The sequence below is a fragment of the Orycteropus afer genome, unplaced genomic scaffold, assembly GCF_000298275.1.
Source record: "Orycteropus afer afer isolate SDZICR_OR568_19922 unplaced genomic scaffold, OryAfe1.0 scaffold00024, whole genome shotgun sequence".
Classification (NCBI taxonomy): domain Eukaryota; kingdom Metazoa; phylum Chordata; class Mammalia; order Tubulidentata; family Orycteropodidae; genus Orycteropus; species Orycteropus afer.
This window is the reverse complement of record NW_006921611.1, coordinates 7,554,830-7,566,416: the sequence shown is the minus strand read 5'-3', so window position 1 is coordinate 7,566,416 and position 11,587 is coordinate 7,554,830. Positions and strand designations below refer to the sequence as shown.

The following is an 11,587-nucleotide window of genomic DNA, read 5'->3' as shown; positions in this document are numbered from 1 at the left end:
CAGATTTATTGAAAAACATTTCTGATTATAATTACTTATACATTTAATCTGTGTAAATAATAATGAACTATAATCTATCATTAGAAAACTAACATTTAATAATATTGCAGATTATTTTGGAAAATGACAGCAAAAAAATAAATAATGTAAAAATATTGCAAAAAACTCATAAAATATTTTTAACTTACTTTACCAAGCCTTCAATAAAAGCTTGTGGCAAAACTCTAAATTTCACAATATATATCCTCTCTCTTTATGCAGTAATTAAAAGTATGGGCTCTGGAGTTACAAACTCTGAGTTCAAACTCTAGATCTAGCTCTAGAGCCAAAAGTCCTAAAATGGCTTAACTTCTACAAATCTTGATCTCCTCATTGGTAAAAGGACAAGCACAGAAATAAATGTTTACAATCTTTTTTTTATGCCTGACAAGAAAGAAGCACAATGTCTAAATAAAGCATAAAATGAATAATCAACGTGTAAATTGTCTGAAATGAATAACAATTTCCTAAATTAAGCTACATCATTATCACAGATATTTATTTTCTTTCTAGGAATACTGAAACATTATTCTTACGTGAAAAGGTATGCAATATCATGGGGCCTTAAGGTAAGGTAGGACTGCTTCCATTCTAAAAATCTATGCAATAATTCATCTGCCTCACCAGTTGTAGAAAACTTATTTTTATCTAACCACAACTCCAGTGATGACAGCACAACAGTAACTTGAAGTTGGGTAAAGATCTAAAAACAGAAAAGATAAATACATGCAAAATTAATCTTTATGTTCTCTTATAATATCCTAGAAATAAATTCAATGTTTTGATAAACCTATACTCAGTTTTTATGAATAACTTAATTATTCAGAAATGCCACATCAAGTTAATCCAAATTATAATTTCAGAAGAATTCTTTTTAACTAATATGAAAAGGAAAATACTTACCGAATTTACAAGGCCAATAATTTCAATGACTTTGTTTGTTACCATCGTATTATCGGAGCCCAAGTAATCATACTGAAAAACAGAATTCATTTTAAATTAAATATAATTGTGAAATAATGTTTTTGAGATTTACTTTCTGTCTACTCCCAGAGGGTTTGAAGTTGCTTTGGGGTTTTAGCAGCCAAAAATAAGACACTGAAAAATGAAAAACTAATATAAAGTGTATATACATTGTTAGTAACAATACAAAGTGATACAGCCACTCTGAAAAAATAACTTAAGCAGTTTCTTTCAAAACAAAAAATAAATGGACTTATCCATATCACCCAGCAATTGCACTCCTGGACATTTACCCTTAAGAAATTAAAACCAATGTTCACACAAAAACCTGTAAACAAATGTTTATAGTAACTTTACTGATAATAGGCATAAACTGGAAACAATTCACATGTCCTTCAAGGGTTAAACTGTAAAACAAACTGTGGTACATCCATACTGTAGAATACTACTCAAACAAAAAAAGAAAAAGAAATGAACTACTAATATATTAAACAATTTGGATAGACTTCAAGAACATGATTTTACCGAGTGTAAACATAAATCAAAAAAAGATATGCACTGCATAATTCCATTAATGTAGCATGAAGTTCAGGACAATAATCACAGACATGAAAAATAAGTTAATGGTTGCCAGGAGTTAGTTGAGGGAAAGAGGCTGAGTGTGGCTATAAAGGGCTAAGATGAGGGAGTCTTGTGGTAAGGATACAGTTGAGAATTTTGATTGCAGTGTTAGTCACACAAGGCTACACAGGTAATAAAATTACATGAAATTATACACACACAAATGAGTGCATATATAACTAATGAAGTCTAAATAAACTCTGTGGATTTGGTTTTGATATTGTACTATATTATGTAAGATGTTAATGCTAGGGAAGCTGGGAGAAGGGTACACAGCACTTTCCCTGTACATTACTTCACAATCTCTCATGAATCTATCATTATTTCAAATGTAAAACTTAAAAAAAAAGTATAGATACAAATCATTATTACTAAAGAAAGGAGAAAAAGTAGCTGATGTTAGGTATGTATGGTTGGGCAATCCTACTTCCGTAGTGATACTGCCTCGGAAACCCAAGGAGGGGTCGCTATGAGTCGGGGCCGACTCGACGGCAAACAACAACAACAGCAACATAGTGCCTAAGGCATTTGACTGCTAACCAGAAGACTGGCAGTTCAAACCCACCAGCCACTCCTCGGAAGGAAGACTGGGGCAACCTACTTCTGCAGTGATCCCAGCTTGGAAACCAACTCAAGGACAGTGGGGGAAGGTAAAATACATACATATTAAGTGATACATATTAATAAAGAAGAGAGAAAAATCATTCACAAGGATTAAAAACATTTCCTTAAAAAAATAATGATTGTTAAAATTTCCTATTCAACATTTAAGTCACTATAGTGGAATTTGACATAACTATCCTTGATAATTATTTAATTATTTTTAGAATGGCATAAAATAATTTTAACGTGGGGTTCATTTGTTGTTGTTGTATGCCGTCGAGTCAGCCCCGACGCATAGCGACCCCTCCTTGGGTTTCCGAGGCAGTATCACTACGGAAGTAGGATTGCCCAACCTTCCTTCCGAGGAGTGGCTGGTGGGTTTGAACCGCCAGCCTTCTGGTTAGCAGTCAAGTGCCTTAGGCACTATGCTACCAGGTTCATAAATTACCAATATTCACAACAAGAAGAATCTTTAAACATAAGATATGGAGAAGTTAAATATCTACTACAGTTCATAATCCATCACTCATCTGTCAGTCTGTCATACTGCAGTGGCTTGCATGTTGCTGTAAGACTAGAGGTTATCCCACTTGTAGGTATGTCAAATACTAGCAGGGTCACCCATGGTGGACAGGTTTCAGTGGAGCTTCCAAATGATGACCAACTTGGAAGAAGGAAGGGGCCATCCACTTCTCAAAGAATTGGCCAGTGGAAACCTGATGACTAGCAGTGAAACATTGTCTGATTTGTTACTGGAAAACTTTAGGAATACCCCTGAAACAATGTCCAATATAGTGCCAAAAGATGAGCCCCTCAGATCAGAAGGCACTCAAAATAACACTAGAGAAGAGCTGCCTCCTCAGAGTACAGTGGATCTTAATGATGTGGATGGAGTAAAGCTTTTGGGACTTCCATTTGCTGATGTGGCAAAATACAAAGCATGAAGAAACAGCTGCAAACATCCATTAACAATTGGAACATGGAATGTACAAAGTAAGAATCTAGGAAAATTGGAAGCTGTCAAAAATGAAATGGAATGTATAAATATTGATATCCTAGGCATTAGTGAGGTCAAATGCACTGGTTTTGGCCATTTTGAATCAGAAAACCACCTGATCTACTATACTGGGAATGACAAATTGAAGAGGAATAGCATGGAATTCATCGTCACAAAGAATGTTTCAAGAGCTATCCTGAAGTACAATGCTGCCAGTGATAGGATAATATCCATACGCCTACATGGAATACCAGTTAATACTACGATTATTCAAATTTACACACTAACCACCAGTGTCAAAGATGAGGAAACTGAAGATTTTTACCAACTTCTGCAGTCTGAAATTGATGAAACATGCAATCAACATGTGCTGATTATCACTGGTGATTGGAATGCAAAAGTTGGAAACAAAGAAGAATCACTGGTAGTTGGAAAATACAGCCTTGGTGATAGAAACAATGCTGGAAATCGCATGATAGAATTTTGCAAGACCAACAACTTATTCATTGGAAATACCTTTATTCAACAATGTAAATGGCTGCTATACACATGGACTTCACCAGATGGAATACCCAGGAATCAGATCAATTACATCTATGGAAAAAGGCAATGGAGAAGCTCAATATCTTCAGCCAAAACAAAGCCAGAATCTAACTGTGGAACAGACCATCAGTTGCTCATATGTAAGTTCAAACTGAAGCTGAAGACAATTAAAACAAGTCCACATTAGCCAAGATGTGACCTTGATTATAGCCTACCTGAATTTAGAGAGCATCTGAAGAACAGATTTGGTGCATTGAACACCAATGACCACAAACAAAAGGGATTGTGGGATGACATGAAGAATGTCCATGAAGAAAGCAAAAGGTAATTAAAAAGACAGGAAAGGAAAAAAAGACCAAAATGGATGTCAGAAGAGAATCTGAGATTTTCCCTTAAACAGAGAGTAGCTAAAGCAAATGGAAGCAATGACAAGGTAAAAGAGCTGAACAGAAGATTTCAAAGAGCAGCTCAAGAAGACAAACTAAATTATTATGATGAAATGTGTAAAGATCTGGAGTTAGAAAACCAAAATGGAAGAACATGCTCAGTATGTCCAAAGTTGAAAGAACTGAGGAAAAAATAAAATCAAGCCTCATGTTGCAATATTGAAAGATTCTATGGGCAAAATATTGAATGATACAGGAAACATCAAAAGAAGATGGAAGGAATACAGAGTCACTGTACCAAAAAGAATTAATTGGTTGATGTTTATCCATTTCAGGAGGTGGCATATGATCAAGAACCAATCGTACCGAAGGAAGAAGTTGAAGCTGCACTGAAGGAATTGTCAAAAGAAAAAGACTTTGGGAATTGACAGAATACCCACTGAGATATTTCAACAAATGAATGCCGCACTGGAGGCACTCACTCCTCTACGCCAGGAAATTTGGAAGACAGCTACCTGGACAACTGACTGGAAGAGACCCATATTTGTACCCATTCCAAAGAAAGGTGATCCCACAGAATGTGGACAAAATCAAACAATATCATTAATATCACACACAAGTAAAATTTGGCTGAAGAAAATTCAAAAACGGTTACAGCAAAATATTGACAGAGAACTTCCAGCAATGCAAGCTAGATTCAGAAGAGGACATGGAATGAGGGATATCATTGTTGATGCCAGATGGATCTTAGCACAAAGCAAAGAATACCAGAAAGATGTTTCTTTGTGTTTTACTGACAATGCAAAAGCATTCGATTGTGTAGCTCATAACAAATTATGGATTAACATTGAGAAGAATGGGACTGCCAGAACACTTAATTGTGCTCATGAGGAACCTGCACATAGACCAGCAGGCTGTCTTTCAAACAAAACAAGGGGATACTGCATGGTTTAAAATCAGGAAGGGAGTGCATCAGAGTTGTATCCCTTCACCATACCTACTCAATCTGTATGCTGAGCAAATAATGTGAGAAGTGGGACTATATGAAGAAGAATATGGCATCAGGATTGGAGGAAGACTCATTAACAACCTGAAATATGCAGACAACACAAAATCAAAGATGACTTGAAGCACTTACTGGTGAAGATTAAAGACTACAGTCTGCAGTATGGATTATATCTCAAAATAAAGAAAACAAAAGTCCTCACAACTGGACCAATAAGCACCATCACAGTAAATGGAGAAAAGATTGAAGCTGTCAAAGATTTCATATAACTTGGTTCTATAATCAACACCAATGGAATCAGCAGTCAAGATATCAGATGATGTATTGCATTGGGGAAATCTGCTGCAAAAGAGCTGTTTAAAATGCTGAAGAGCAAAGATGTCTCTTTGAAGACTAAGGTGTGCCTAACCCAAGCCATGGTATTTTCAGTCACCTCATATGCATGTAAAAGGTGGACAATGAATAAGGAAGACCGAAGAAGAGTTGATGATTTTAAGTTGTGGTATTGGTGAAGAATACTGAAATTACCATGGACTGCCAGAAGAACTAACAAATCTGTCCTGGAAGAAGTGTAGCTGGAATGCTCCTTGGAAGTGAGAATGGCCAGACTTCATCCCACTACTTTGATCTTGTTAAGGGACCATTCTCTGGAGAAAGATAATATGCTTGGTAAAGTGGCAAAACCAAAAAAACCAAACTCACTGTCAATGAATCAGATCTGACTCACAGAGACCACTCCTTGGTTTTTCCAGGTGGTATCATTATGGAAATAGATTGCCCAATCTTCCTCTTAGGAGTGGCTGGTGGGTTTGAAGCACCAACCTTCTGGTTAGCAGTCAAATGACTTAGGCACTATGCCACCAGAAATCCTGGTAAAGTGGTAGGTCAATGAAAAAGGAGAAGGCCTTCATTGAGATGGACTGACACAGTGGCTGTAATGATGAGTTTAGGTGTAGGAAGGATTGTAAGGCTGGCACAGGACTGGACAGTGTTTCGTTCTGTTGCACAGAGTCACTATGAGGAGGAGCCAACTCGACGGCACCTAAAAACACCATAGTTCATAACGTATGATAAATACATACATACCTATTACATATGTTATATTTGTTCCTATTTCAGAAAAAAAAATCTACATTTATAAAAATATCAAGTACTATATATATAAGCAGAAACATCTTTAGTCTCTAAATTTATGAAATACAAATTTTAAAAAGAAAAATAATGACTGTTAGTAACAGTTTAACTATGTTCACAAGTGTTATAATTGCTGACCCAAGAGCCTCTCAAAAACTGTATCATTCTTCTCTCACATACTTTGATCTTGTTAAGGGACCACTTTCTGGAGAAGCATATCATGTTTGGTAAAGTGGTAAAACTGAAAAAAACAAAAAAAAATTCATTGCCATCGACTCAGATCTGACTCATAGAAACCGCGCCTTGGGTTTCCCAGGTGGTATCACTATGGAAGTAGACTGCCCAATCTTCCTCTGAGGAGTGGCTAACATCATATCATGTTCTTGATATACATTAGCATGCCTGTTTCACAGCCATCTACCTAACTAGAATTTGACTAAACTAGTGTTACAGACCATGCCCAAGCTAAATAACTATTCAGAACTCAAAATAAAAAGAGGTCCCATGGAACAAATCATGCTATTTTAAAATAATAATAAAAAAGCTTTTGATTTTCTCCTCAAACCAACCCTTCACTAGTTTTCCTCCATATAAAGCATCAAGCTAGAAATCTATCAGCCAACATTGGTTTCTCTCTTTTCTTTACCCCAACCCTGTACATCCGATCTGCCTCCAACTCCAAGTGTCATTAGTTTTATGTCCAAAATATATCTTAAACTCATCTACTTTCTCCTTCATTGCCACAATCCTTAATTCAAGACAAGATCATCTTGAAAATTCTTAGACTAACTCATACTTTTACCTCACCCATCAATGCATTCAATAAGCAGTCAGAGTGATCTTTTGAATGAAAATTGAATTATATCATTCCCAGCTCAAAACTGTTAAATAACTCACACTAAACGTGTGTGTGTTTGTGTGTGTATACATACATACATACAGAATGGGAGCTCTGGTGGCATAGTGCCTAAGACATTTGGCTGCTAATCAGAAGGCTAGAGGTTCAAAGCCACCAGCCACTCCTCAGAAGGAAGATTGCCCAATCTACTTCTGTAGAGATACTACCTCAGAAACTCAAGGCAGGGTCACTATGGGTCAAATTGACTTGATGGCAGTGAGTTTGTTTAGATAGATAGATAGATAAAATATTATATAAATATGTATTATTCCATATAACAAATATATTTATTAATTAATATATATAATACAACCTATACAAACATAAGAAGCTCTGGTAGCACAGTGCCTAAGGCATCTGATTGCTAACCAGAAGGTTGGTGGTTCAAACCCACCAGCCACTCCATGGAAACAAGACTGGGCAATCTACTTCCAGAAAGATTTACTGCCTCAGAAATCCAATGGGAGTCACTATGAGTCAGAATCAACTTGATGGCAGTGAGTATACAAACAAGCATAATCTGGCCCATGATGTCCTCACTAAATTTACCTCTCATCACCCTTGATCAGTGGTTTGAGAAGACACATAATTTACAAGCTTGAGTTAATCAAAGAAGGGATGCATAGAGCTATCCTTCTAAATCAGTAACAGCTATTGTGGGTTTTGGTTTTTGTTTTGTTTTTTGCTGAAATCAATCAGAATAGCATTTGTGATCTTAACCTTCAAAATATGCTGGAATTGAACTGCCCGATGGGCAATTCCAGATGGGCACTACACCACTAGAGCTCCCAACACAGGTATAGGGACTAGCATTTACAATGCATATTTTGGGGAAACACAAATTCAATCCATACCAGAGGCTAAACAGGGAATTTTAACAGTTCATTATTTTGTCATTATTATATCATTATTATACTTAAGTATATCACTAATTCCTTCCAGGAAATTATTTTGGCTTCCCAGCATCTAATTCTCCCACGTACTTTCAATCATTTGCTTCTGCTATTTTGACCATATGTTTGTCCACACATGCCCTCTTCCTCCACATTGGGCTCTAGAATTTCACTTCTGCTATTTTGATAACATTCTGAAAATGTTTCTCTGAATTTCCTATTGTACTGTACCATGGCCACTTTATTCTGACACATTTGTTACATTCATGGGCATGTACATGAACAAAATATCTCAGTCATGTCTTACAACACATGAAACAAGATGTTTATTCATAGATTTAAGTCTAAGGAAATGAAGGCATTTCTTCATCCAAGACAGAATGAAAACTGAACTCACATAATAATCCCAAAATTGCTCAGCTTTTTAAACATCATTTATTACACATTCTATATCTTCTTTTATAAAAGTAACAGTTTCCTAGTTCTTTTCCTCATTCTTATGGCTTCTAAAGTGCAATATCTAGCTACCAGTGGTCCAAGATAATCAGAGTGATAGCCATTAAGGGGCTGTCATAGTTATATTGCGCTGCTATAATAGAAATACTATAAGTGGGAGGTTTTAACAACCAGATATTTATTTTCTCACAGGCAACTAGAAGTACAAACTCAGGGTGCCAACTCTGTTGGTTCTGGAGGAAGGTCCTCTCTTTTGAGTTTGTGTTCCTCAAAGATCTTTAGCTGGCTTAATATCTCTCTTCCACTATATATGCTTGCTTAATCTTCTCCTTTTATATCTCCAAAGAGATTGATTCAAGACACAACATACACTAATATTGCTTCATTAACATAACAGAAAACATTCCCAAACAGGATTATTACCAAATTGTTGTTGCTGTTGTTGTTGTTATTATGTGCCATCGAGTCAGACTCAACTCATAGCGACCCCTCCTTGCATTTCTGAGGCGGTATCACTACAGAAATAGCGTGCCCAACCTGCTGTCTGAGGAGTGGCTGGTGGGTTTGAACCACCAGCCTTCTGGTTAGCAGTTAAGTGCCTTAGGCAGTATGCTACTAGAGCTCCTATCACAGGTATGGGGATTAGCATTTACAATGCATATTTTAGGGGTCACAAATTCAATCCATACCAGAGGCTAAACAGGGAATTTTAATAGCTCATTATTATGCCAGAAAGCACTAACAGAATGAATAACATAGACATTCTGTAATATCTTGATAGCCCATTCCATGCCAATTAATGTATTCTACTTTATAATGACCAAAATCAAGACAAATCATAGGATGACATTGAGATCATGAAGGAAGAAAGCAAAAGGTCATTAAAAAGACACGAAAGGAAGAAAAGACCAAAATAGATGTCAGAAGAGACTCTGAAATTTGCTACTGAACAGCTAAAGCAAATGGAAGAAATGAGATGATAAAAGAGCTGAACAGAAGATGTCAAAGAGCAGCTCGAGAAGACAAAGTCTATTATTATAACAAAATATGCAAAGACCTGCAGTTAGAAAAACAAAAGGGAAGAACATGCTTGGCATTTCTCAAGTTGAAAGAATTAAAGAAAAAAATCAAGCCTCAAGTTTCAATACTTAAAGATTCTATGGCAAAATACTGAATGATGCAGGAAGCACCAAAAGAAGATGGAAAGAATATACAGTTACTACACAAAAAGGAATTGGTCATTGTTCCACTATTTCAGGAGGTGGCACAACATCAAGAACCAATAATACTGAAGGAAATAGTCAGAGCTGCACTGAAGGAATTGGTGAAAAACAAAGCTCTATCCGGAATATCCATTGAGATGTTTCAACAAGCAGATGCCATACTGAAGGCAACGCTCCGCTACATCAACTAATTGAGAAGACAATTAACTGGCAAACTGACTGTAAGAGATCCATATTTCTACTGATTCCAAAGAAAGGTGATCCAACAGAATTGGGAATAAATTGAACAATATCATTAACATCAAACCAAGTAAAATGTGATTGAAGATAATTCAAAAATGGTTGCAGTAGTATATTGACAGAGAACTTCCAGAAATGGAAGCTGGATTCTGAAGAGGATGAGATATCATTGCTGATATCAGACCGATCTTGGCTCAAGGCAAAGTATATCAGAAAATTGTTTACTTGTGTTTTACTGACTATGCAAAAGAATTCAACTGTGTGGATCATAACAAATCATAGATAACATTGAGAAGAATGGGAATTATAGAACACTTAATTGTACTTATAAGGAACCAGTACATAGACTAGGAGGCTGTTGTTAGAAGAGAACTAAGGAATACTGCATGGCTTAAAATCAGGAAGGGTATGTGTCAAGTTTGTGTCCTTTCACCACACTTACTCAATCTGTGTGCTGAGCAAATAATTCGAGAAGCTGGACTATAAGAAGAAGAATGTGCCATTAGGAGTGGAGGAAGGTTAACTAACACCTTGTGATATGCAGATGACACAACCTTGCTTGCTGAAATTGAAGATGACTTGAAGTATTTACTGAGGAAAATTGAAGACTGCAATCTGCAATATGGAATGCACTTCAACATAAAGAAAACAAAAATCCTCACAAATGGACCAATAAGCAGCATCGTGACAAATGGCAAAAAGATTGAAACTGTCAAAAAATTTCATATTAAGAGAATCCCGGTAAAATAGCAGAATAAGCAGAAAAGCTCCACAGACCCTCTTCAACACAGAAAAGAGAAAAACAATTGACACAGATACAGAAGATGATCCTGAAGCCCTGAGCTTTGAAAGGAAGGATACAGAAGTGGCTCAAACACCAACTAATACCAGAACCTGAATGAAACAGTGAACTCCAGGAAGCTAAGAATAGGCTCTGCTTGCCAAGGACAGCAGGTACATACAGGAGGCTGACAACTGGAAAGGAGACAGGTGGTGAGTGCATATATGCTGCCAACTAGAGAACAGAGGAGCACAGAACCCTGTTTACTAGATAACATCCAAAGAAAACTAAAATCTTGGGTGAATCACTCCAACATATAATCACCAATTAAATATAAACACAAAAAAGTCAAAACGTCTCAGAGAAAATAGACCATCACAGTCCACACACAAAAAAGCAACATAAAGCAATAGAAACAAGGGACCAGGACAAAAACCCAGAACACATCCACAAGGAAGAAGGAGCATTGGAACACCCTGATAAGGAATTCAAAATAATTATATTTGTTGTTGTTGTTAAGTGCCATCGAGTCATTTCTGACTCATAGAGGCCCCATGCACAGCAGAACGAAACACTGCCCGATCCCGCGCCAGTCCCACAATCCCTGCTATACTTGAGCCCATCATTGCAGCCACCGTGCCAATCCATCTCCTTGAAGGCCTCCCCCTCTTTCGTTGACCCTCCACCCTACCAAGCATGACATCCTTCTTCAGGGAATGGTCCCTTCTTACAACATGACCAAAATAGGTAAGACGAAGTCTGGCCATTCTTGCTTCCAAGGAGCATTCTGGCTGCACTTCCTCC

General features: G+C 36.8%; 1 protein-coding gene across 1 annotated transcript in view; it reads right to left on the bottom strand.

Annotated features, from left to right (window-relative positions):
* ADAM32 (ADAM metallopeptidase domain 32) overlaps positions 1 to 11,587 on the bottom strand; it is a 448,014-nt gene that overhangs the window by 181,042 nt on the left and 255,385 nt on the right. The window contains exons 8-9 of the mRNA XM_007935060.1: positions 943 to 1,014; positions 576 to 742 (exon numbers count right to left, since the gene is read on the bottom strand). Of these exons, the coding sequence (XP_007933251.1) occupies positions 576 to 742; positions 943 to 1,014 (239 nt within the window). The remainder of the gene's footprint in view (positions 1 to 575; positions 743 to 942; positions 1,015 to 11,587) is intronic.